At 41.9% G+C, this 27,778-nt stretch overlaps 3 protein-coding genes across 5 annotated transcripts in view; 1 reads left to right on the plus strand and 2 right to left on the minus strand.

Annotated features, from left to right (window-relative positions):
* LOC125878814 (TANK-binding kinase 1-binding protein 1-like) overlaps nucleotides 1–27,778 on the minus strand; it is a 276,535-nt gene that overhangs the window by 104,021 nt on the left and 144,736 nt on the right. The gene's annotated exons all lie outside the window — the stretch shown is intronic.
* On the plus strand, nucleotides 612–2,409 carry LOC125879523 (uncharacterized). Its single transcript, XM_049561466.1, has 3 exons — nucleotides 612–1,261; nucleotides 1,344–1,412; nucleotides 2,276–2,409. The coding sequence occupies exons 1-3, from the start codon at nucleotides 694–696 to the stop codon at nucleotides 2,407–2,409; spliced, it is 771 nt and encodes a 256-aa protein (XP_049417423.1). The 5' UTR covers nucleotides 612–693.
* LOC125879524 (semaphorin-3ab-like) overlaps nucleotides 7,014–27,778 on the minus strand; it is a 32,599-nt gene continuing 11,834 nt past the window's right edge. The window contains exons 2-6 of the mRNA XM_049561467.1: nucleotides 22,624–22,745; nucleotides 16,848–17,202; nucleotides 7,660–7,820; nucleotides 7,145–7,207; nucleotides 7,014–7,025 (exon numbers count right to left, since the gene is read on the minus strand). Of these exons, the coding sequence (XP_049417424.1) occupies nucleotides 7,014–7,025; nucleotides 7,145–7,207; nucleotides 7,660–7,820; nucleotides 16,848–16,965 (354 nt within the window). The 5' untranslated portion in view covers nucleotides 16,966–17,202; nucleotides 22,624–22,745. The remainder of the gene's footprint in view (nucleotides 7,026–7,144; nucleotides 7,208–7,659; nucleotides 7,821–16,847; nucleotides 17,203–22,623; nucleotides 22,746–27,778) is intronic.

A 27,778-nucleotide genomic window follows, 5' to 3' on the forward strand; every position in this document is an offset into this window, starting at 1 on the left:
TGTGCCTTCACATATCAGCAGGCAGCTGTGGAAAGTTGTCAGTGCCATGAATCACGATCCTGTCACAGAAATAATTAAGAATGACCATGTCATTATTGAATATGGGCAGCACTTGCTCAATAAATGTGGAATGACATTAAAAAGTAATCAGTGCATCCGTGAAAAATGCGTGAATTGGGACGACTGCTGGACAATGCTAGGAAACATACCAGATTAAAAAAGATGGAGGATTTCATTAATCCTGCGAATTATGTGGAGATGGTCAAAGCTGTCAAAAGTACTTGCGGCTATGAGAGCAGTACCAACACATTTGCCATTCCATCACTGGCAACAAAACTTGGAAATGCTTTGGTAAAAGTCAGCAAGCTCTTGAAAGCTCAAGGACTCATTTCCAACAACCAAGAGCTTGTGAAGCGTGCGTCTGAGTTCCAAGAAGTGCACAATGAGAAGTGGAACGCATTGGTTTCTGCAACAGCACTAAGGAACATCGTTGAGGCCAAGTGGAATGCACCCACTCTAATGCCCTTTACTGAGGATGTGCAAAGAATGCACCAGTTTCTCAGTGAAAGACTAGATGAATGCAGCATCACATTGTCTTAAAGTAACTCTACAAAGGCCTGGATCGACCTTGCAAAAGTTTCTTTAACACAGACCATCCTGTTTAACAGACGCAGAGAAGGAGAGGTGGCAAGCATGCCTCTGTCGGCTTTTTTGTCAAGGGACACATCGGATCCCCATGAGGACTTGGACTGGGCACTGTCTGAAGTAGAAAAAAAGCTCTGCAGACATTTCTCCAGAATTGTCACCAGAGGAAAGCGAGGCAGAGCAGTTCCAATTCTCCTGACTCCAAAAATGCTCCATGCTTTGGAACTCCTCGTTCAGCAAAGAGAGGCCTGCGGGGTTCTTCAAGACAATACTTACTTGTTTGCAAGACCTGCAGCTATGTCACATCTCCGTGGCTCAGACTGTATACGTGGCTTTGCAAAGTCGTGTGGTGCAAAGTGTCCCAAGGCATTGTCATCAACCAAACTGCGAAAACATGCTGCAACTCTGTCAACAGTGCTCAACATGACTGACACAGAGATGGACCAACTAGCGAACTTTCTTGGTCACGACATCAGGATCCACCGAGAGTTTTATCGACTCCCTGACAAGACCCTGCAACTTGCAAAGATCAGTAAAGTTCTACTGGCACTTGAGAAAGGAAGACTGGCTGAGTTCCATGGAAAGAACTTGGATGAAATCACAATTGATCCAAATGGTATATTTGATTTTCACTGTACTTGATGTATCGTCTATTCTTTTTGTCTGACCGAATTATAAGTGTGTCATGTCTCCTGCAGAAAACGTTATGGGTAGTGATGAGGAAGATGCATGCAGACAGGATGGAAATCGTTCATTTGCTGTTGATGGTATGTTTCAGTCATTTCATGTTTAAAAAAAAAAAAAAAAAAAAAAAGGTTGTTTTTAAAGTACATTTCCTACATGGGTACTGTAGTTTCATACTCATGTAGTATTCAAGGTACAGTATCCTCAGTGTATATTTGCAATGTAGTAGCTCTTTCTATCTGTTTAAAGCCTTCAGCAGCCTTACTTTCCATGCGTTGCACCATGATTAAGGCTACCAGTATATGCAACATCTAGTCTCTATATATACAGACTCTACATAGTGAATGTAGAGTCTGTGGGCTAACCCGGAGATCTTCCCTCCAGAAGAAGAGCGGAAGAGCCCTGGTTTCCGGTTGTAGGGCGTTTGTAGTCCACGTGATATTGTCCAATCACGGTTGAGCCGGGTGCTTCTTGTGATAGGATACGGTTGTTGATATCGTCTTTCAAGTCCAACTCCATTGTCGCCTCCAGTTTCTAGTCGGACTATAAACAATGAGTGGGGAGTAAACTTAAGTAGGAAACAGAAATTCGCATCCTCCAAAATAAAACCGGAATAGTAAAACATCAGTGGGTCTGCCCCAGAGGCTGTATCGCTGTCTGCCGGAAGTCAGATGCGAATACAGCCGATGGGTTCTGAGAATGTGCAACATCTAACCACCTGCTGAGCAGCCAAGTTGTTGGATTTATTTAGCTTCATGCAAGAACATTTTCATATTCTTGTTCTAAATGTCTTACTGTTCACTATGAGGTGTGTCCTGACAAAATCTCAGCCTGGTAAATGTTAAGTGTTCATGTTGACCATTAGCATAGGCACTAAAATTACCACGTTCCACTAATTTATTTTATTTTTTGTTCTTTTCCCTCAACTATGTTATGTATTTCATAGAACCATCAGCAGACGAAACTGTTGCAGGTACTGTGGGGAATGAAATCTCTTCAACAGGCAAGCAACACAAACAGCCATCAGCAGAGCATGGAGCATCTTCTGAGTCAGTACTGTGGGACATTCCCCAAAGGTGATTGTTTTTTTACTCTTTTATTATTATTGCAGTAATATCAGTAGATGAAATTAATGTGAAAGATTCCTACCATCTTTGCACCCTCCGTCTGGTGGCCCCCAAGCACTGGTGGATTGTAACTGAGTACAGTGCAGGACTTTTCCTTGTGCCAGTCTTTTTGGGGTGAAATTAGTAATTTTGCTTCAAGGATAGGCAAACTGAAGTATCTGAATATTAATTCAAACACTGTGCCCTAAACAACCATAGATATAGAATGGGATATATCATTAGCCACTTGGCCATCATTCAACTGACTTGCTAAAAAGAGATGAAAAGAGACAGTGCTCAGGCTTTGACCATCAATAAGCTGGGGTGTTGAATGACACAAGTGAAACAAACTTTTGTCAAGTTAATACTGGATGCAACAATGTGACGTGAAGTAGATATAACCTCAACTTGATCATTTATTAGTTATAGAATATTTAGATTTAGTTACAAATGAAGAAAACACAGATTTTTAAAACTTGTTTAATGCACTGATTTTTCTTTTTGCAATTTAAAGCATTCTTGCAACAATAAATGACATACCTTTGTTTTCTATGGCCGGAATATTTGTAGTACATTTGAAGTATGTCTTTTCAAATATGTGTATATATATTTCATAGAACCGTCAACAGAGGAAACTGTTTCAGGTACTGTGGGGAATGAAATCTCTTCAACAAGCAACACAAACGGCCATCAGCAGAGCATGGAGCATCTTCTGGAGTCAGTACTGTGGGACATTCCTCCAAAGGTGATTGTTTTTTTTACTCATTTTTATTATTATTGCAGTAATATCAGTAGATTTGGAGACAGGAGATTAATGAAAACCATCTTTGCAACCCTCAGTCTGGTGGCCCCAAGCACTGGTGGGTAATTGGAGGTACTTTAAATTGTTATTTTCCTAACAAGAATCCATTTCATGTGGGAGACCTTAGAGAAGATGGAAAACATTGTCGTTCTTTGTTCCACCTCCATAAGGGAATCTCAAAAACTTAAGCACTTTTGAGGGTCTTCCTCTGGCCTAGAATGGGATCTGATGACAAGTGGTGGCTCGGATGTAGGTTTATGTCAGCTGTAAACTGATGGACTGAGAGCTGAACACTGTGATCAAATCATTGAGGACAGATGCTTATTTCAGCTCTGATCAGCCTCATAATTTCACTTGTACTGTATATACTGACGCAGAGCTTGGAACTGTACCGTTTCCCTTACACTGTTACTAATACCTTTGTTTTTGTCTCCTCCCTTACAGGTAAAGCTCCACAGAAAAGAACACCCTGGCAGCCGGCAGAGGTTAGGGCAGTAGAGAGGCAAATGAATCAGTTCATCCGATCTTGTACTGTACCATCGAAGAGAGATTGTGAGAAATGTTTACGGGCTGAACCTGAAGCTCTCAGGAAGAGAGACTGGAAGAACTTGAAATTTTATATCTACAACAGGATTACGGCCTTAAAAAGGAAAATGTCTAAATAGTCTAATCTAAATGGTATGGCGAATACAAAGAAAAGGGTTGTGGAGAAGTTTTGTTTTTTCTGAGTATGATTCCTCAGCCAAACTGCGTGTTTCCTTCAGTTGAATGTAACATTTCCTACATTTAAAATGTAGTTTCATGAAGCCAATTGTTCAGTTTGACAGGTATTTCTTTAAAAGCTTGAGTCTTCATGACATCACAGAAGTTGTGGAACTTGTGCATGTGTATGTTTTGTTATACACATACTGTTATATTCATTGCAGAATTGTAATTTTGCAATGTAAACACTTTCACATTCACCTGTTTCAATAAAAGCATGTTATGCACATCAAATTAGTTTGATTTCTGGGTGAGTTGACCGAGTAGTAGGCTAACAAGACCAGACATGATATATTTTGTTTTACATGCTTGAGAATCAGTCTCTCCATATATTTAACGGGTACTGGAGTTAGTTCCACAGGTCTAATCATTCAGGCAAGTGACAGCTGACTAATGCAAATGTATTTACCCTCTTAGCACCTTGTTTTTAAATAGCTATGAAGGTTTTGGAACAGGTTAAATATGTAATGTGATGACATGGGTAGTATTTATGTTGCTTGGTTTGCCACTTAAAATTGTGAAATTTGTAACAATATCCACTCTTTTAAGAATCATCTTTAGTACCCCGCATCACTGGCACAGTGTTTTCTAATCACTCATAATGTCAGGCATTCTGCATGATTCTAGATGCTGCTACAGTGGATGTTAAACTCGACATTTTCTATGTGGTTTAACTCCATATTTGTAATAAGGTTTCATCTCATCCCAAATGCAGTATGTTGGAGAATTTACTACATTGTTTGCCATGTAAATATAAAAATAGGTCCCCACTAGTAAAATATAAATCTGTGTAAAGTATGCAAATTTATGCAAATGATGTCCCCTGTAAACATGCAAACTCATTTTTCCAGAAGTCCCCACCTGGCATGGGGAAACCAGTACATCATCTTTTCAAAGGTTTGAAGGTGTGTTTAGGCTCACTGACCAATGGCTGCTTTACCTAATTTTTTTCAAACTTGTAGAACCTCTAGAAAGCGTGGTCCCCACCAGTGATGATTACAAACTTCGTCCCCATGAAACATGGAAACCAGTATGTGTGTGTGTGTGTGTGTGTGTGTGTGTGTGTTTGGCACAACAGGCATCTGCATGTGCTGTATGCATTGCTCCGTGCTCCGTGCAGCACATGCCTGAGCAGAGCTGACCTCAAATAAAACTGAATGTGTCATCACATATTCAAAAAGAGGAAAAAAAAGAGAGAGAGAGAGAGAAAAGCACCACGAATTATGCATGACTAAGTTCCTCTGGCTTTACTGGGTCATCAGCAGCCTCTGTTTGTGTAAGCTTTTGTTGTCTTTTAAGCAGCTGTCTTTGCCTGGATTTATACGGCCTGTGTGGGTGGAATTATCCGAGTGATGGACATCATTGTTACAAACGATAACACACTACTGTAAGTACAGTATCTGTGTGATCTCTTTGTGTTCTTCGTCGTACGTCTGGGCATTTAGCATGACAATGCAAACAAGGTGACTCAAACCATACAGGTGTGTCCAACATGTCATACCTTACATTAGTGGCTTGTGACAAAAATGAGAAAGTGAGTGCAAGCATTAGACGTGGAGCTAAATGTGCAGCAGGAAGCAAAATAAATATGAATATTAACCCTAAATAGCAAATACTTTTCCCTTACACTGCTTGGTCGACATTTTGTTGAGAGATTTTCATGTTTGGCATTGACTTTGTGCACATTTGTTTGGCTGTGCGATAGCTGCAGCTTTCCTTTCTCTCTTGTGGTTATACAGCCACACATTTCACACCCATCTCTCTCTTTCTTTCCTCTCTGCTTTATCTCCAGAAGTGTTTGCTTACAGTACATCAGGGGGCATCGGCAGACTCACTCTCCATCTCCCTTTAATTCTCACTCTCCGACTCTATAACAGGAAGACCACCCCTCAGGGCACCTTATTCATCCACGCCACAATGTTTACAGAAAACACACAAAGGGCTTCATAGCGCTTCAAATCAGCCACACAGAAGGGCAGGAGGGCTTGGACAATGCCCAGGCAGCGAAACCGAGGCACAAACAGCATCGCCAGTGATTTCACATTCCAGCCCATTGCCTCAGGCACTATTGAAGACAGAATTCATAACACACAGCTTGAAGGGAGCAGAGACAACCTCTCAGCGTGTTTACATAGAGTTGCACTACACCACACAAGATGCTCTAAAACTGCACTCGGCCACAAACTGGAGAGATGTGATGCTTGGCTTGTCATGCGAGGGTTGAGTAAGGTAAGGAGAAAAAAGCCCAGGATCTTAACGCCGCAACAGCTCTTTTTTGTTTTAGATACTCAACCCTCGAAGCTCATTGGATTCAATAAAAGATTATTATCCTACACAAATGGATACACTGTACAGCTTTAGAAATCCCAGATGATTAAGTGTATAATTTGTTCTCAAATATATTACTGTAGGGCTCAGGGTAAGGATAATGCTTTTATTATGTAGTTTATTAGCTAAAGCGACTGAGTCCTAATTGGCATGGTGGCCACACCAATACACTCTGACTGACTGACACAAGTTTGTCTGATTCAAATGGGGTAAATTAGCCGAAGCCGAGCCAATTAGGTGAATCGGAAAATACCTAAAATGAGAGGAATGTACGAACACTGAAATTTAAAAGCACAAATGGAGAAACATGAAAACATTTCAGTCTAATCACGTGGCCCATGATGATCCCTGAATATATGACAGTAGTTATTACTCATGCAGTAATGTTATACCCGTAAGTCGGGCAGAAAGCACAGCAATTTCCAAGGCCTCACTCTATTAAATGAAGTGCCCAGAGGCTTGATGAGTGATTAAGGTCAAATGATGGTCTCAAGCTTGGCTCTGAGATTATGATCAGACTTTATGGTGAGCCAGGCGGTGTGCTGTCCATGTGACAGATTGGATATGCCAACACAATGGAATAAACAAGCTCCAAGATGAAAAAAAATCTCATGTTGTTTATGATTAAAATGCCATGTATATATGTGGAGCGTACGTTCTATGTAATCCCAGTGCATCTGTGAGGTTTACTCTGAGACCTGCAGAGTTGCACTTCTTTCACAGCACAAGAGAACAAAGACATTTTCAAAAACATCTGTGGGAGTGGAGGGGCAAAATGCTGACACCCGCTTGCAAGATGGATGGTTTTAGCTCTTACCGAGAGATCTTTTCCTGCCCACTTGCATTCGTCTCTTCTGGTGGGAGAAGCCGGCCAGGGGATCTGCAACACAAACACAGTTCCTGTGCATGTTAGAGATGTTAGAGAAGAATAACCCCCCTCCTCGAATCAATTTAACAGAGTGAGTCGATACAACTACTGCTCGTGTGCACGAATGTGTGTGTATATAAGGGTTGAAGGGGTCACAATGCGATTTGTTATCCACTTTGTTTCAGTTTACTCCATTATTCATCCAGGTGTGCAGAGAGCAGCTAACATGCCTGGCACAGCGTGTGATGGTGTGTGACAGCCCTGGTCTGAAATATTCATGAGGCTCTTTTCTGTAGAAACAGAAAAGAAAGTCCCGAGATACCTGAGCCCCTGACTGGCACTCTGGACGGAGATGCACACTCAAGGCAGATATTAAGTCGGTCAGAAACGCAAACAATCTTAGAGTCATGATAAATGGATAGAAACACCAGACAGACAGACTGAAAATCAAACACTGGCGTTACCTGTGCGTAGTCTCTGCTGATGTTGAGGAGGTTAAAGGAGAAGATGTGGTCCTTGGCTCCCACCACCAGTCTTCCTTTCTCCTCATCCAACAGGAAGGTGTGGTAAGCCGAGCTGTTGGCCAGGCCTTCAAACGTCACAAGGTTGTTCGACTCCAGCATGTCTGCAGAGAAAAATGGAAAGAAAAGTGATGCTCAGCATAATATGATAATCACTCTGTGAAAATCACAGCAACTGTGGGCAGTGTGGAAGTGGAAGAAAATCCATCAGGTCAACATTTATTTCAATTATTTTATTAAGTTTCCAGGGGTGTTTGAAAGAGACAGCCTTGGTTTTAGAAAGCTTTCAGAATTTCCAACCACTTAGAATTTCTGTGACCACAGATTCACCTCTCCATTCACTCGTCTGCCTGCTCAGTTGAATGTGCACTGAGGATCGCTGCTCTCTGCCGTGACGGTTGTTTTGGCCATGTCCCAACAGTCTGGTCCTCTTCTTCTTTTCGTCAAACACTCCCTCAGAGCTTGTTTATGTGTTTTATTTTTGTGGTAATGTTGTAGCTTCCCATTCCATTTACAAGGTGATCTCAGGGCTAGAAATTGTACAGCTTGGCCAAGCAAGGCAACTGACAGAACCACTGCCAAGCCAAATTGGACTGGGCAGGTAATGCCAGCACTGGGAGCCAGTGATCAAACTGTCTGCATGGGGAAGTGACCTTGACCAGAGCAGCCAAGCAGAACTTGGTGCACTCGCAGTGGAAAACTGGGAGGAATATGTAATGTCAAGCGACTCTGCTAATATTTCATAGTCCAAACTGCTGGATTACTCTAAACCGCATCAGCTATCCGGACACGTTACTATGGGCTACAGCTCACGATTTGCAGTGTAATGCGATGGTCTGCCAAGTCTGGCAAAGAAGCGCCATTTGCTTTCACAGCAGAAAGCCGAACTTGTCACAAACAGACATTGAGGGTCTCATTACCGTAACGACCTCTAAAGGTGGCATTATGACTATGGCATTATCACACCTTTTGTGTAACATGTGCATACACAAACACACATTCATCCTCCGTCCTTCTCACATTTTGTTCTCACCCGCAAAGTCTAACCACACTATGACGCCCTCCCATTGACCACCCACACAAAAGGCTGGAGAGTTATGGAACAGGGGAGAACCGGTTCCTTTGGTGCTCTCTTTCCCCCTCTCTCTCCCTCTCTCTTCCTCCAGGAGTAAATAACAAAAACGTTCATGAATGTTTTAGCAAGGAGAATGCCCCCTCTCTGAAGTGTGTCAGAACCCGAGAGAGTGAGAAGACACAAGCTGGCGCAGAGGCTGGTGTAAGAGAAAAGAAAATTGGAGATGAGGGGGCATCACACTGCTTTTATTCATTCATAAACTTGACTTTGATGAGAATTTTAAACATGAGTTATGGAAGCTGTCCAACAAAAAAATTGGCAACTGTAATCTGAGAAAGTTTGGTTTTTATTAGAAAATTTAAACTTTAATATTCAGCTGAAGGCCACTATAGTCTCTTGAAAAAAACACAAAAGGCAAAATGAGAAATAGTGACAGACAATAATGACAATAATGGGGGAATTCATTAAAAACAAGATGGGTGAATAATAAAGAAGAATACTTATAGCAGAAAAGCCTACTTCATACATTTTTTTTTTTTGCCTAAATAATTATCAAATAAATATTTTATGTTATAATGTAGCTCAGGTGTTAAAAATGAAGGGCCTTTGGAGGTCTGAGTGATGGCTGCGAATAGTCAAAGACACGTTAGTCGATGAGAAAGGTCATGGGTTGGCAAGATTTCACTGGTCACTTAGTCGCAGGAAAAAAAAAAAAAAAGAAAGTGAAACTATTAGGAGCCACACCTTGTCAAAATAAATCCAAACCTATATGACTGGACCATGTGGGAATGAAATTTGAAAGGACAGACACAGGAAGTGGCCACGCTCAGCAGTCTGATAGGAGTCACCTTACAAACCAGTTACAGCCGACAGATATCTTTCCCTTCTTCCGTAAATATTCAGCCTGATAAATACGGAAAAGTTGATCAGAGCTTTATATATGTCGCACAGACAATAGGCCTACACACTTATAAAAAGCACCTGTGCTCTTAAAAGCTGGTGCAAAAAAGGAACAAGAGTAGCACCCCGTACTCGATCTCGCATTTTCCAGGTGGTTAAAAACGGCATGACTACCGCCCCTAATTTCCAGGGCTGGTACCTGCACTTATTCCACAGGCTAGTTAATAACATGTCGGGCAGGAAATCCAAAGTGTGGGATCATTTTGAGAAAGTGAAGGACGAACCCAAGGTGATATGTAAACTCATCTTCATTCATCGACTACAAACATGACGTATCATGTGAAACATGTAAGTAGCTACATGCCCATTAGCCACTTAGCACAATCATTACTGCTTTGCCGACAGCGTCATTAACAGGCGGCTCGCTCAGTGTGTGACGTGCACTTGTAGATAAAATATAGGCCTATATTAATGAAGGTTCATTAGTACGGTTTTGTATTTCTCTGTAATGTAGCACAGTGTTAACAATATTACTGATACTGTTCTTTCTCACACCTTCAACTCAAACCATTGTGTTGCCCCGCCCAAAATATATCATTTAAAAATTAAATTAATATCGTAAACATGCCGGCGACTAGTCGACTAACGGCCCTAAATGATGACTATTGCGGGCAGCCCTAGTACACCCTGGTAAAAAAGAGCCATTAACAGGAAGTGTAAAATAAAAAGGGTGATGAGATGAATGAAAAAAATAAATTTAAAAAAGGATATATATTAATAGTTGAGAAACACAGCTGTGGGAGACAAAGGAAAAACAGAGAACAATCCTTGTCATCATGTAATATTTTGACTCTGCCTTCAGTCAAAAACAAACCTTTTTTTCATGACGTAAATCACACACACACTCATGTGAATGCTCACATGTGCACACACGTGCAGACTACTGTACACACAGGATGGTAATAAACAATGGGTTGACACTGGGTATTTATTGTCATTGTTTTGGTGATTTAGTTGGTTTCCTGTGCGCTGATGGGGACAGATTTAGTCTCCAAAGTATAAACTCACTGCGTTATGTGACCCAGCCAGAGAAGTTGACATCTAAACCTGATTTAATAAGTCCATGAGGATTTTTAAAGTATTCTTAAAGTCATAAAGAACTAGTCTGAAGCCACTCAGATGCATCATGGGACTTGATCCAAACCCAAAAGCTGGTTAAGACATACAGTAACAAGCCAAAGCAGTTTTATCCCTGAACAGTTTAAATTATGATTCAATAAATGCTTCCAGACGTTCATAGTATCAACTTGTATGTACTTTATGTGTCTGTAAATCACAGACACAGTCACAGTACATTGCTTTATTTGTATTTTATTGCGAAAATGTTCTTGGAATATTACTAATTTAATTTTCTGCAGGGGTTATTGGGCCACACGTAACACAGCTACTGTCTTAGAGAATGGAAAGAAGCACAAGGTCATAAAAAAGTTGCAGTCAAAGTATTGCTTCTCCCAGTCCAAACCTGCGTCCCAGATTTATGCTCCTCTGTAACCTTGGTGATCAATCATCAGCCGATCCACTGTAAGCCCTTCACTGACAGCACAATAACACCCGCCTGCTACCTCTGACCCTCTTTCACCTGCAACAGCGCTGCGTGTGTGTGTGGGAGAGGAAGGCGAAGACGGAGAGAAGACATCCTCCACATGTAATATTTTTACTTTTGCTCCACAGATCTAGGGAACACTCAGCTTTGCATATTGTGGCAAATTCTTTCTACCTACCTGACATCCAGCAAGGTAATTACACACATGCACAAATACACACTGATGAGTCACCCTGAGAGGCAAAAAGGAAACATCCCTTCTGGTCCTTAAAATAAACTGACAACAATACAAGCAGTGTGTGTGTGTGTAATTTGTGTGTGAACAGTTTATCTAAAGGAAATCAGTAATTGCCCACAGAGTGATACACTTGTTTAATAAACAGCGAGGTGTCAGAGAGTTGTAGGGAAACTGCACAGACGTGATGACTGCACTTCACTTCTCCTCAAACCATATCCCTGTGTGAGAGAATGGAGACCAGCATCACCACATCCACCCACCATACACATACACACACGTCTCTGGTTTGTGGAAACTGTCTATGGGAGTAGTGTCCATGGCAACAGACCATTCAACAGAGACTACTGCTAAGTTATTAAAAGCTATTCATCCAGAGACAGATACTCTATGGGTATTGTGTGTGGATCGGTGTGTGTGTGCGTGTGTTTATGGAGCATGCTCCGATGTGTGTTATTGGAAAGAAACAGGATGTTTCCAAGCCACGCTGGAGGTGGTAACCTATGCATGTCTGAACTGGTGTGCCCTCTGGTTAAATATATAATAGGGCACCGTGTGCAGCGGATAGAGCAGGTTTTTCTCGAATTTATCCACCAAGTTTTAAGCTTTTCTGCAAAACGCTCTTACACTGCATGTTCTGTGACAAAGTTTTTACAGTGATAAAACTACTTTAAACTTGTGTGTAATGTCATGCTACGTAGAACATGCTTGGTGTGTTAAAAGAAATACAGACAGAGACAGAGATGTAAAGACAGGTGGATCTGCAAGTGTGTGGCTTGTAACAGGTGTCAGCTGCTGCCCTGCCATATTTTACAAATTTTCTCTTTTACCCTGTTACTGTTGAGGCCTGTTGAGAATCCTGCAAATGCCTTTTTTTTTTTTTTACCAGCTGTTTGTTGCCTACTTTCTCCTTCACGTCCTTTTCCTTCCCCTACTTCAGTAAAATTTTACTAACTGTGCTCCCTTTCTTTCTGTTTCACTCCCTTCTTCTCTCTCTGTCACCACTTCTATATTCTGTTACAAGGAATCTGTGTGTGAAGGACTGAGGAAGCTGAAAAGCGTGAGGGAAAAATGGAAAGCAGGAGAGAAAGAGAGAGTGAGAAGGAGATAAGGGGGCAGATGGAATGGATGCAAAGAATCAACAGTCCCATGTGAGACCGATAAAAATAAACTCTTTTACCCTACATTCTCTTCGTCTTTCTCTCTTTCTTTCTCCACTGGAGGGCACGGAGAGTGTTATCTAAGTGCTTCCTAAGAAAAAAGGCAGAAACACTTCTTAACAATAACTCATGTGTGGCCGCACCGTATATGTGCGGCTGCTGATGTTTGGCCCTGGTTCAGCAGCTACACTGACGTTCATCCTTCACATGGCTGATTGTGTGATTGCACACTGACAAAACACAACGTATTACTGTGTCACTTTAAGTGTATACAGTCACTGATTCATCCACGCCCGAGGGAAAACACCACAAAGCTTCATCAGTCAAGTAATTTGTTCAGTGTCAAGCAGAAATGCAGGCAAACACCTCCTCAGCCTCTCTCCTGTATCGCAGGCTGGTCTGCAAATTTGTCTGGTTTGAAGTTTAAGGTGATTGCTTTAAATATGAATGAGATAATATACACAAGATGCTTTAATCAGGCAATAAAGTAAGTGTCAAAATTTCTGAGCTACATATCTAAGGCTGGGCAATAACTCAATGTGGTCATGTATCGTCAAATGGTGATGACATGGTCCTACTCTATTATTGATACACAAAATATTTAATTGAATTTGATATTTCCATACTAATTATAGTTGAAATATAAAAGTTGTGGCGCAGTTTTGTGTGATCTTTCCTGCATTTTAGTTTGATAATTTTAAAGGTCCAGTGTGTAGGATTTAGGGTGATGTATTGGCAGATATTGAATATAATAAGTATGTTTTCTTGAGTGTATAACCACCTGAAAATAAGAATCGTTGTGGTTTTGTTACCTTAGAATGAGCCGTTTATATCTATATAGGAATCAGGGTCCTTGTCTATGGAGTCCCCCATGTTTCTACAGAAGCCCAGAATGGACAAACCAAACACAGACTCCAGATAAGACCATTTGCGTCAGCCAGGAGTTCACGCTTGGCACATGGGAGTAGTCTCAGCTAGCAGCAATATGCAGTCCTCACCACTAGATGCCACTAAATCCTACACACTGCTCCTTTAAATGTTTTTTTTTTTTTTTTAAACATTTGCCTTGTTGTAATTTGTACTGCTAATGGCCAATGTTCTTACTGCTATTGTGCAATTGTTTTCAATCATATTCCCTAGCCCTACATGACACTATACCTGTTTGTCAGCCAACAGCCAGGGGCACTGGAGATAGTGTAAGCAGGCGTATTGAAACAAAGTCAATTTTATCATCATAGTATCTCAAATTGCAGCTGGTACAGATGATGACTAAGTCAAATGACTTACAAAGATTCCTCTTAGAGCCCCAGGAGAAACAAGTCAAACAAAAACTGAACACTGCCAAACAAATCCTGAACACGCCTCCAGTTGAGGGGAACAGACTATTCAAAACCCGAGAAAGCCTCCAAACATCCAGCTCTCTCAGTGTATAGGATACCTTCCCATGGCCATTCAGGGCCATTCAGAGTTTATACTGTACACACCCCAGGAAACCCAACTCCTCCGAAGATTCTTAACGTGCTTATGGATTAAAGGTCTTTAAGAGAACTTCTCCATTCTCCAAGTCTGATTAAAAGGCAATCTGAAAACAAGGCTGACACGAAAACAAAGACAGCTGAAAATGACTACTAGAGGAAGAATTTTGTGAACAGCGAAACCACAGAAATACTACTGTTGTTTCAATTTTTCTTGGCTCTTTTCCTCCTCAGTTTGCAAGAGTAAGAATTTTGTTGTGCTGCTCTGAATATATCTGCCCGTGTGAGTGCTAGCTGTTGGCTCTGCACAGGAAAGGGGTGGACAGGTCGAAGAGAAGGAGAAGGGAAGAGAAGGAGTACTTTTGGCAGTACACACACATCCTATAAAACTAAAGTGCCCCCTCTTCCCTTCCCTGGACAGCAAACAACATGTGCTCTACTTCTCGTGGCCCATAAACTTGCAAAACCATATGGATCTCTGTTTACTCTCCGGAGGATCCACTCACCCTGGGGGTGTCAATCAATCTCATATCAATTCATATTAAAGTATGTGAAATGACTCAATTCACAGCGCTGTGGTGTGCTGTAAATCCACAGCCATACTCTATCTCATCATCACCCAGTCACCCAGTTGTTGATACAGTTGGACCTTAGCTGGTGTTTAGGTAGCCATGGGGTACCATTGTGATCTTTCCACCTACTCCACTGCCCTTCTGCCCCTCAACAATTGCTTTCAAAGATCTGTTAGAATCTCCCGGGGTTCAGCGGGAAGTGTGTGTGTTTGTTGTGTGTGTGTGTGTGTGTGTGTGTGTGTGTGTGTTTGTGGTGGTTGGCCATGGAGGTGTGTATGTATGCTTCAGAGAGTGTTCACTGAGGGGCTCATACTGTGGGGGAGCAGGCTGCACCTCAGGTTCACGCTCTTGACATAAACACCTCCTCCTGCTGTGTTCATAAGAGTTAAATCTTCAGTAGAGTCAAAAACAAGCTCAAGTGTGGAAGCCTGCACCCACACTGACACATTCATTTGGACACACATAGCTTCTCCCACTATTCCCAGTAACCTGTAGGGGTCAGAGTTCCTTCACCTCACAGCCTCATGTCACTGATCAGGCGTTTCCTCGCTCAGGACCGGACAACTTCTCAGGCTGTCTAAGCAGGTACTGCTCTGTAATTCACCACAGTGAATCATCTGATTTCCTCCTCTCCATGAGTAAATCTGCTTCACCTATCACAGGGGTAATAAATAATTTATACGATGATATAAATGATTCATAATGCAATAATCCCACGTCACTTGCCTAATGGGACCTACAGTGGATAATGTTTGATGAAATTCTACAGTATGATATGAATAATATTTCCCCCACGTTCCAGGCATGAAAATTATACCTGCCTGCTTTCCTCCGGCTAGAGCTCCTGAGCCAGATACGGTGCCAAATAATGTCCCCCACCAGCCAGATTGTGAATGAGGTCTAATGGAAATATTGAATGTGACGGCAGCAGCCAAATAACCAAGCTGGCCAGGCTGCTACCTGAAGGCCTGACTTCTAACAGAGATATCACTGCATGGGCGTGTTTCACCAAACTGACAGCATGTTGTTTTAAATGACTGATAAGCTCACAGGTATCATTAGCTAACTACAGATGGCCATGTATTTATGCGTGTGTGTGTCTGTGAGCGCATGCTCGTGTGTATAATTATGGATCTCCCAGTGCTGAGCGAGAAATTTTTCTCTTTGGGAAAGCCATCTGCTGAAACAGACCTGCACCATTCATCCTGAGCATAATTACCATGCAGGAAAGAACGGAGCGGAAAAATGACATCCAGGAAAAAAAGAAAGAAAGAGAGAAAGAAATGAAGAGGGATAAATGACGCTCAACTGCCAGGGAGTCCGTGTCTGGCACCACTTTTCATTGCAAAACTGACAACGGCAGTTGATCAACAGAGGACAGAGAGACAGGAAGAGAGAGTTCATCAGAGACAGACTTCTGTAATAAACTGATCAGTTGTGCCACAGAGATCCATCAGGAAATTGAAGTTTCTTTCCTAAATACCACTAAACTGCTCTCGTCTTGGCATAATAGTACGATTATTCCCATAAATTCCTATTCATTATTCCCAGCTGATTGGTTTACTGAACCAATTTAGTACTATTTTTATAACACTGCCATGAGGTTTCCATGAGAACAACACATATTTGCTTTTGTTTCTAGCTAAAGTGAATATAATGGATCATAAATGCTAAATTTGGAAGCGCTATCTGCATGACTATATCACATGGGAACTTGCTTTTGAGACATGCAGATGATCTAACACCATATAAATCTGTTTTCTGACTAAAGCCATAACAGATGAGATATGCATTATCCACCACACCAGAACATACATCTTATCAGCCAAAAGGCTCAACATGCCTTTTAAAAAATCTGCTTGTTTCAAGTAAGTTTACTTTGCTTTTTTTCCCAGGTAATCAGAGCAGAAGCATCTTTCTGCCTCATAGGGACATCTAGGATCTCACAGTTACTGCAACTGCCATTGACAAGCTTTTCTGGTCACTTCATCGGCATACCACATGTGGTTTGTGGATTTAAATCTATGTGATTGAATGGCAAGGCAGCTTACTCAGATAAAACATGTAGACATAACCATCTGTGACTGAATGCACAAATGCAATTAACTCACCTTTATAGGAGAGTTTTAGCCGGGGAACGTTGTTCTTGGTCTGTTGGGCTCCGCTGCCCTCCGTCCTGAGCAGAACCACCCCACACAGCAGCATAATGCTGCCCCAGAGAGAGCCCATGGTCCTGGGGCAATAGAGGCCAGAGAGGTCCTTTAAATACACGCCTCCAGCGTGGTCTCAGTCTCAGATCTGGTGTAGTAGAAGAAATGTTCCTGTTGTCCACGGATTATGAATAAATGCTGTCGCTTCAGTCCAGACTGGCTCTCAGCAGGTCTCGTCCCCTGCCAAATCAAAAACCCTTTCCTGTTCCAGGGGTCAAAAGCCAAAATTAGAGTCCAACTCCAGGGGAGACAGAACCTGCAAAGCAGAGTCGGGGGGTTACGGGTCAATGTCACTGCAAGTGAGTCTCTCACACCAGCAAGTCCCGAGGTAAACTTAACCAAACTAAGCACAACGAGAAGATCTTCACTACACTAAATGCGAGGAAGAGCGAGAGGATCTGGGTACGACTGCCATAGTTTTCTGTCCCGGTACCTAACCAGCATGCAGCTCTGTCTAAACAGCCATCCACATTGTCGCTGAGTCTCTACCTTTAGCTAAAGAGAGAAAAACAGGTCCAGTTTGTTTCAGCTGTTAATCCAGTCTGCTTGGTAAGCACAATCTGCACTGACTCCCTCTCTCCCTCTTTCACTCTGTTTTACTAGCTACCTCTCTCTCTACTTAACACTGCTCTGGACTAGTTCAGCCCCACTCAGCGCAGCTCTGCCCTGTCCCCACAGCACAAGGCACACAGTGCAACTGAGAACAGCTGAGGCAGACGGCATAGTCAGAGTGAGTGTGTGTGTGTGTGTGTGTGTGTGTGTGTGTGTGTGTAAGAGAGAGAGAGAGAGAGAGAGAGAGAGGGAGGAGAGGAGAGAGTGAGTGCAGTGTAGGTGGGAGAGAGGGTGAGAGAGAGCATAGAAAGCATGAGAGAAAAGAAAACAGTGAAAGCCAAAGTGGTAGGAGAGGAGAGGTTAGGGCATGGCAGGAGGTTAGGAAGAGTATGGAAACAGGAAAACAGTGGAACATGAAAGCAGAACACTCCGAGGAAACACATTCTTAGTGGAAATGTTTGGATGAAGCTTTTCAGTAGTAAAGATGAGACTCTAAAGCAGGAGTGTCAAACTCATGTGGGCCACATAAAGTCAAATAAAACAAAAATAAAAATTAAATGGACCAATAAAACCATTGCACAATAACCTATAAGTAACCGCACCAGTATTTCCCTTGTTTGTGTGAAGAATTACAAGTACATTCTGTAGACGTTCATCCTTTTACAAACAGTTGAACAGCCTGAGACGTCTTAAGAAAATAAGTGCAGTTTCAGCAGTATGCATCAGTTTTTCCACATTCAGTCAGTCTACTTCTTGCTGTCATTACATGTGCATTTTGTCACACATTTCCTGATACAGATTCTCTTGAACTAAAGCTGCTGATTGACAATATTTTACACAGTGTTTAATATCTTTAAACATGGCCTCAGTAAGTATTCATTGTTATATCAGAGCACTGCATTGTGGTCAAGGTGGAAAAGCCTCTGAAGCAGAATTTTACATGAAGTAGACAAAGCATTGTTTTACTTGCTCCTGAAACCTGGCACCTCTTAGTCTAATCATCTAGTGGGCCAGATTGGACCCTTTGGCGGGCCGGTTATGGCTCATGGGCCGTATGTTTGATATCCCTGCTCTAAAATATAGTAACGTATTTTTTCATTAGATGTTGCAACTTGACTGATAATTAAAACAAAGGAACATACAAAAGTAACACCAGTCTTACTCCCAACAAGGTGAACAGTACACTGAATCTGTATCACATAAATCCATCATACTGTTAACTACATATTAGGGGTGTGACATACCATCTCGTTCACAATAATACCAATAAACATGGCTGAAAGCGAAATTATCACAGACTCCGCAGTGGTTTCCAAAAAGAGGAGGATTACCTTTGGTAATCTAACCTATGTGATGCTCGCAGCTCGACAAAAAGCTACAGATATGTGAATGTGCGATAGTTGTGGCAGCACAACAGCCTGTCACAGGTTACAGCGTGATGATTAGAGGAGAAATGGCAGAGCATAAAGGTCCAAGCGGAGAAAACAACAATCGTTTAGGATTTTGCTAAAAGAGAAGGAAATCACCTGTTGATTTATATATATAGCTCTAAGGGTACAGTTTTAGTATTTGGGAGCTGTTTAAATGTGTAAATTGTGGTAGATTGTATTTTGTTGTACTATTAATATTGCATACAGAATCTAAATCTCACTCTGAGTTACAAACTAAAGAAATGAGGGTTCATTTTTGTTTAGTTTTTAATGAATATATGAAGGCAAACTGTAAAACTATAACGCAAAAACACCCTGAAACATTGTGATATTATCTTGGGGCCACACGCCCACCGCTACTACATATAACATTTTCTGTGTTTAAATACAACTTAAGAATACTCTTCTTTGCCATTTCCTTCACAATTCTTGATGCATTTTTCTTCAGTTTTTCATGCATTATGCAGGTATCAGGATTAGCTGCTGGAAATCATTTTAAGTCAGCTGAATCCCCTCTGTTAATTCTTTCTTGCACTGTTCCAATATCTGTGTCTCCTTTTTAATTCTGACAACTTGCATAATACTGAAAGCTATCCATTTCATAATGATACATTTCCCACAAGACCAACTGTCTCATAAATTAAATTATACATAATTTATCATCTCACTTGTGCTTAAATGTAGTATACTTTGCAATTCAAATGAGTCCGTGTGCGATGTGGTTAAAAGTCCACTACTTTTAGTTAACTGTGATTTAATGTAACAGGCAAACATATGAGTGATTATATCTTAAATTGCACAAAGTTTTTCTATGCTGTGTAAAGAAGGCAGACAGTGAGACTGAAAAGAGACCATAACAAACTGCATGCCATTTAACTGTTGCCCATCAGCAATCTACTTTACCTGAGTCTGATGGATTAGTGGTGACGCTGACGTTACAGTGTCGCACCTCATGGTTTATATGGAAATTGTACGGACGACACACAGACGCGTCTTGTCAGGTCCATCTGTCTGGTGACGGCGCCACTTGTGTTTCAACAATGACATGGGTGAACACAGACGTTCCTGGAATGACGTCACTTTCAAGCTTAACTTAATTTTCAAGATTTTATGCATCTAAGTGTAACAAATCTATTTTCGGGGAAAAACAAGAAAAGTTCCAGTATTGAGCAAAGAGCATGTTTCCTAGAATGAGAAACAGTACTGTAAATTTACCAAATTTGGGCACTGACTTGAACAAGATGTTAAACACTTACACACACAGATCTCTATGAACAACAATTAATCTCTCTGCTGACAGATTAAGCTGGTGTGTCCAACAAAAATAATCCACATTTTTCCATAAATACGGTGTTCCAAAAAACATAACAAGATCCGATTAACATTCTTAAATAGTCACTTAAGTATAAAAGCAGACTGATTAGGCATTTATTGGCTACTCCATCATAGTCCGAAGGGGAGTACCCTGTCTTTTCTCTTAAACCATCCCAAATGAGATGTCAATCTCACTCTAAACAGCAGACCCTCAGTGAGCTGATTCCTTCTCGTGGTGAATGATAATGACTTCAGTGCCAATGGTGTGGTTAAGACCTCTAACAGGCTGTATCCATCTGGATAAAGAGCCATCAGACAGTGGGAGGAGAGCTGAACTAATCCTGTAGTGAGTGGATGGGCCTCACGGTTATGCTAATGTAAACTGGCGCTTGGAGGTTCCAGGGAGAACACTGGAGACTACGGGGAACAAGTGTCACGCCACAGTCTCTGCTTCCCAAACAGACTGGATTAGGGGCTGGAACAGACAGATCCTTTTCTTTGCGATGTGGGATTGGCAGTGTTGACGTACCAGTTCATTATTCCAGGGATCGTGTAACACAATCTGCCATAACTAAGGCCAGACGGAGCGATTGTTTGAGGGGAATTAGGAGTGAATGGCCCACTTGAGAATGTTACTCCACACTTCTACTGGCCGTACTCCCTGCATGTTGATAACTGCAAAGTGTTTTCATGCGTTTGATGTTCAAGGGATAACTGTAACTACAGCTCCTTGTACTACATGTCACATCAATAATGCCATGTAAGTTCTTAGTTGAAGAACTGTCACTTGTGATTCTGTTTGATTCCTATCAAAAATGCATATGCAGACTTGACAATTGGCAGTTAAATCCTCCTGGCCCCCCTCCTCAAAGAGGAAAAAAGACAGTGGTGAGAATGTCCCAGTTCCTGACATAGGGGAGGTATTCAGAGCTTCCAACTCAAGAGTTCTCCACTTCTCCGCTGAACCCCACTGAACCCTCTCAATTCACATTTTATTCTAACTCATCCATTCTGAGCACTCTCCCTAACTTTTCCCTACTTTAGCTTTACTCTTTATTAACCCATTAAAATTTCAGTCTTCTCTACATGGCCGGGAAACAAGTTTCCTGTGTGTGTAGCATTGCGCATTCAACATTTTCTTCAGCTTTACACTCTTGTAAAATTTAGCATCTTCCTTTTCCTCTCACCTCTCAGCCTCGCTATGGCTCAAAAATACACTGAATAACGTTGGTCCAACAAAAAGAGGGCACGCCCTTGACTATGTGTGGGTTTTTACAGAGCCCAAAGGGAGTTGTGTGCTTCAAGGAGAATGCCCCTTTCTGAAGCACCAATTCAGCCTCATGGTCTAAACTCTTCTATTCACTAAGACAGAGGGCCCAGAGTACTCTGACCATCTCAGGGTTCATCAGCTCCTATATGCAAGTGCAGCGAGGGAGGGGAGGGGGAGGCAACTTGTGAAGAGGCATGGTGGTATGTTAGGAAGTGGGGCTGATCAGGCCTGTAGAGTAGGAATGGCAATGGATCTGTCGATACCCATTGAAAGGTAGAGCCCCCCCATCAGACTTCACTCAGCCCTCCTTAAACAATACTCTCCCCACCTCACCACGCCTCCTGCCCACACAAGTGCACCCCCAACCCTCAGATCTCTCCACACACAAGCTGTTTTCCTCTTCTGCCTCCCTCTGAGCATCACCTCCCCCAACTCCACACCAGTACATACATTCACCCCCATCTGCTGCCATGTCTCTCCATCCCTCTACACCTATACCCCACACCAAAAAACGCTTTCCATCATTTTGTCCATCCCCGTTTCATCCTCTCTGACCTCCGCCCACTCCCCACAAGCCTGGGAACATAATCCCCTAAATTAGAGGATTTGGCTCAGCAAAATTAACCACGAGCCCAAAGACAAGCAAATGAACCACATTTGCCGCCCACCTACTCCTTTACAATACCAGCCTGCATAGTTCACCCCTGCATCCACCCACCCAGCTGTAGTTAAGATTAGCTTCACAACAGGCTGCACTGAGTGATTGGAACAGGCAGCATGAGAGGGAGAGAGAGAAAAAAGGGAAAATGCATGAATAAAAACTATCAAGAGTAATATTACAGGTTCAAGTATGGAATAGCCTGTTAAGAACAGTTTTAGTGAATGATTCGTCAAGGCATTCATGTTCCATCAGCCTTCAGTTCCTCTGACTGGAATAAATTACCCTAAGAGACTTTAAATACCATTGTATGACATTTTATTCTCATGGCCCAGACAGACGAGATATATGATGCAGTGACGCAGTTTGCCCCACTGCCATGGATATTGGGTTGCTGCCTATGACAGGACTGATGTATTGGCAATGTGGTTATAATGTGGGCATAAAACTTACACACAAACATGGAGTGATGGAAGCCAGCTGTGTGAGCCCACAGGTCTCAGTATGAAGGAACAAGAGCAGGCCTTTCTTCACCTTGGGAGCTACTGGGATCAACCAACCTGCCCCAGGGGCATCTGGAAGACAATATAGAAGAAAAATGCTTCATGTCTGACCACAGTTGAACACTAATAGGACTATTTAGAACACAAGTTGGGACAGAGTTAAATCGTATTTGACCGTATCTGTCGTCGCTGTCATCAAACAAAGTGTGGAAAATCTCCGTTCCACCTCAACTCTTCCATGTAAGGAGACTCTTGAGAGAATGGCATAAATAGACGGAGTATGTTGTGCACTATTCATGACTGAACAAACCACATGCTGTTGGTGATTTACTCTTTCTTAATGAAAAATGGATGAAAAATACAGCTCTGAGCTATGAATAAATTACTGGGAACAGTGCGTCGTCTTCAACACCGAAGCAACCACACCCTCATTGTGGCAACCACACGGTCCACTATGGCAAAACTGAGAGTGTGCATTTCACCAGTTCATATCAGGGAAAACACATTCTCTAAGTGCCTAAAATTTGAATACAGCATTCTCAAATTTCGCCACATATCAACAAGACTACAAACTCAATTTCATTCACGACATTGGTCCTCTAGAGGGCAATGCCAGTTTACCAGAGATGAGCATTAACATGAAGATCGGAAGGCGCGGCGTCTGTGTGGATGCGCTTCACGCTTTCACAAGCCACATGAATTTATCATCATCCATCAATATTTCAATCTTCAGGCCAACTGCTTCTCACCTCCACAGGGAACAACAAAAACACACAGCCTCTTTCCGACTCACATGAAGCCACCCACAGATTACATGAACAAGGACGGGTGCTGTGACGGCACCTTTATCGGTCATGTACTCCTAGAAATAAAGTCACATGGTGTGGAAAATAGTCATGTGAAATGTTTTCAGGTCGTTCAAGACATACTGGTGTGTAAAATAAGACAGTGGAGTGACATATAAGCACAGTATTACAATTTTGAGAAGAACCTTTGATGACTTCACAAGAAGCCTACAAGCTACAATCTGTTAATGTAATGTGATACTTTTTGTTTGCCTTCCTTCTTGGAGGTCAGAGTACAGGGTCAGCTGCAGTACACTGCCCCTGGAGCTGGAGATTAGTTAACTATTTCCACAGTCTGGACGCATTGCAGAATATCTTTCTAAGCATGTTATACCAAACCTTTTTCTGATACATTAATGATATTCAGAGATAGGCAGAGGTGCTCGAAACCAAAACTTTTCTACTTCAGGCTCCAAGTTCTTTGGTAAAGTTACGCAGCGGCACTTGGCAGACACATTTAATTTCCAGTCTTTTCCATGCTTAAGCTTCTGGAGGTGTTCCCTTTAACAGTGATCTGCTATTGTGGTGAATTAGCTGCTGTTTTAATATGTATGTGTCCCAGCTGAGCTTTTATGGTTGGGAGATACAAACCAGACGTACAGTGCGGCTTAAGCCATGCACCATTTGTGCCTCAGCTATCTATTAATGCATCAGCTGGAGAATAATATGAGTGCTATTGCTTCTTTTGAAGGACACACTTGCTCTTTGATCCTGTAAGACTTTTCCAAATATCTTTTCATAAACTGAGATTGGAAACTGTAAACTATTCCTCTTACTTGGTGGCTTGTTGATGATTATCTGCACTGATTCTGACACCACACAAAATCCTTTCTTTGTGCAAGAAGTGCAGGCACACTTACACCATTTGAATTACTTTCCTAAAAGTATTCAGATATTTGATATTATCAAACCGAAGCAAGCTCTGTATTTTCCTCTTAATAGGAAGTTAACAACAGCAAGACCTGCACAACCAAGACTGAAGCAGTCTGCACTTTCTGGAAACTCTTTTCATAACTTATGTTATGTTGTTGTGGCTATTTTACTTCACCATTAAATTCAACATCTGTCACATAAATTGTATATTTACAAGGTTCGTAAAACTGTTGCAGTTTTGCAGATTTACTGTACAAAAGTAATAAATAACCTGAGAATAAAACACCTATGTTTGCAAAGCTCATGTGTCAGAGGAGAGATTCGCTTTCCAGAGAGGAGGGAAAGGGTATAATGAGAGAAAAAGACCAGTTTGTTTCTGTTAACATCGTGTGTGCCTGTGTGTGTGTGTGTGTGTGTGTGTGTGTGTGTGTGTGTGTGTGTGTGTGTGCTGGAGACAGACAAGCTGAAACTCATCACTGATGCTGTTTATTGACTCAGTTCAGCCGAGTGACAGCGGTCCAGACATCACACAGCTCACCTCCTTCGTGCTATAACAAACCAAACTGACATGACCATACACTTTACTTTCTGTCTCTCTGTCACACTCCTGGTTGTTACCACAGTAAGCTCTATATAGCTCGAGGTGTGAGTAGGAAAATGTGGGAAAGAAAGAGAGAGAGCAAGTCATAAAACACTAAACCCAGCATGTAATGGTATACCTTCTGGAAGTAGACATAACAATAACTTCTTCTAGGTAAACGTGACTGCTCAAACTTCCTTTTTTCCCCTCGCGGCAGTGCCAATGGCAAAGTAGTTCGCAAGACACACAGGAGCTACTGTTTCTCCAGTTTCAGAGAGTTCCAACCTGCTGATAGACTGTTCTTAGGACAAAGACACCTTTCCCTGCTTACAGATCTCTGCCAACTCATACAGTTAAGAAATAATAATCAACATTTCATATTTTTTAATGGTTATATGCCTTGAGGAGCAAAAATGTGGCTGTTAAATGGGTGCAACTTTCACTCTCTGACTATTATGTTACATAAGAGCCAACATGACAGCCAAATTATTGTTAAGATATTCTCAGGCTTATTGGGGGTTAAAGGTTAGACTTCATTAAAAACAAATACTGGAGACTTGGGATTACATCCCTGCTGAGTCTTTGATCTGAAAAGGTGGAGGTCAGCAATGAGCCTGTGTCACTCAGGGTTAAGCCTAATCTCTAAGCCTGTAACTCCAGTAGCTTGAAAACAATACCTCTTATCGGTGAAGTAAAAAAAAAAATGAACAGAACTAAAGTTGTTAAAACCATCCTGTTCCCTTCAAAATGATCCATGTGACCATTACAAATATGATTCGTGTAAATATTTTTGATAGGCCATCTTTGTGGTTAACTGCTTGATCATGGTAAACTAGAACCGATGTTGTAAGAGACAAGCTTTGAGCAGTCTCCGGATACTTTTTTTTTTTTTAAACAATTATTGTCTAAACGCAAACCAGATATGCTTTAATGAAAAGAACAATAGTGCATTGATTTCTGTTCTTCCCAAAGACTACACATGTTGAATGTCCTTGTAATGTTCCTTCCTGCATTTTAATCAAATCGCCTCGCTTGCCGCAGCTGACCCCTGAATGTGCACATCAGCAGTGTCAGTTGAGCCCATAAACACTGTGTGTACTGACATTTAACGATGGATTAACTGACCTTGTCAATAGCACAGGGAGTCTGGGGGGGAGGAGAGGGGCTTGATCGATCGATCTGGGGCGTCTTTTTTAATGGGGCTTCTGGTGTTAAGCTGAGGTCAAACAGAAGGGATCCATGAGCCGCCATCCTTCCACCCAGATTTATACCTCCAATCGGAACCTTGACTCTGACATAAACCCAATAATCCCCATTCAGCCTTGGACTGCTCGGTCCTGACTGAATACAATCTACCTACTCTAAATCACAGAGGGCCACAAAAGATGACGGAAGAGAGAGGTGGGAAGGGAGGACGGAACATGGACAGCGACATAACTGAAGAGAAGAAGCAAAGGTCTGAAAAGGAGGGTAAAGATGATAAGAAAAGAGCAGAGGATGGGATCATTCACCACTTAACGCTGTTGAGGAAAGAGAATAATCTGCAGGTGAACATCAATCAACAGTGCATTCACTCGTTCACGATGCAGGAGCATCTAAAGAGGGGCCATTATGGCCTGCTGCTCCATCAGTGCTCTTAAAATTACCCGAAGTCAGAAGCATCTCTCTCAGGTCATTATGAGTTGCTGCTTTGACACTGATATGACCCAAGAAAGGGCTTCGGTTTCAGCCCACATTGCCCCGTGTTAAACCAACAGAAAACAACCTCTGGCTGATGTCTCCTGTCGCTCCTCCCTTTCTTGTTCACACCTCTTTGCATCTGTCTTGTTTGTGTCTGTCTGTACTCATCCAGACAACTTCCAGAATTCTATAGCAACAGCTAGAAGCTCACTACGGCGAGGCCCCAGGGAGGTTGATAAAACAGCACCAATTCCACACTAATTAGCCAAGAGGAAATTGCACCTCATTTGGCTTATTGCTGGACATGTAGCAGAAATGTGACGCAACATGTCCTTCATCCTGCCCAGTCTGCCCAGGTGTTGTCATGAAATTTACCATTGGACATTCCCTTCTGCATTTTTGAAAGAATATAGACAACATATATATTTTCACTGCATTTTTCCATGAAAGAGTAACAACTCTACCCTTCATTCCACCTACATCCTCCCTCATCTACAGGTATGTCCTCAGACGTACATGCTTTAACCTCTCCTGCAGTCTGCAAGGTGCAGCTATATAAATTTAACAAGATTTTTAACATACAGCTCATAAATAACCTTTTGGCACATAGCGTTTAAGATTAATGTTCACTTTGTTTAACGCCTTACTACAATCGGAGCCCTGCAATGACCCTGATATTTCATTGATGTAAACACTTCTTGCAAACATGTTTTTAACGGATCAAATTTCATGTCACATAAAAAAGCATTTATCAAAATGAGCGCCCCGCAGACAAAAACAAGCCATCATGAAAGGACAGTGTGTTTAGTTTCACTTCTAAGTAGAAAGCCTGCATTCCTGTAAGTTAATACAAGGCACTCACCGACTATGGAGAGTTTCTGCTCTAAATTAGGTAGGGGAGAACCGCTGCAACCTGCAGAAAGAGAAGGGGGTATTATTGTATGACCCCCTTAGCTAAAGTATCAATAACTGCTGGGCTTGTCACGGTCGAGTGAGAAAGGCTGTTACCTAGAGAGAAGAGAGAAACAACACATATCCATCTCTCAATCTCTGATTACCGCACTGATAGCAAGCACTCCATGCTGAAGTAATGCCAATATTGGGCAAGCAAACCTCGGGAAGAGCAA

This window comes from Epinephelus fuscoguttatus, linkage group LG19 (genome assembly GCF_011397635.1).
Source record: "Epinephelus fuscoguttatus linkage group LG19, E.fuscoguttatus.final_Chr_v1".
In the NCBI taxonomy this organism is placed as follows: domain Eukaryota; kingdom Metazoa; phylum Chordata; class Actinopteri; order Perciformes; family Serranidae; genus Epinephelus; species Epinephelus fuscoguttatus.

Excerpts from the sequence above, each read along its gene's own strand:
- LOC125879523 (XM_049561466.1), top strand. The coding sequence starts at position 694 with ATGCCTCTGTCGGCTTTTTTGTCAAGGGACACATCGGATCCCCATGAG. Across the intron at positions 1,262-1,343 it reads AATCACAATTGATCCAAATG|AAAACGTTATGGGTAGTGAT; the intron begins GTATATTTGATT and ends TGTCTCCTGCAG. Across the intron at positions 1,413-2,275 it reads TCGTTCATTTGCTGTTGATG|AACCATCAGCAGACGAAACT; the intron begins GTATGTTTCAGT and ends TGTATTTCATAG.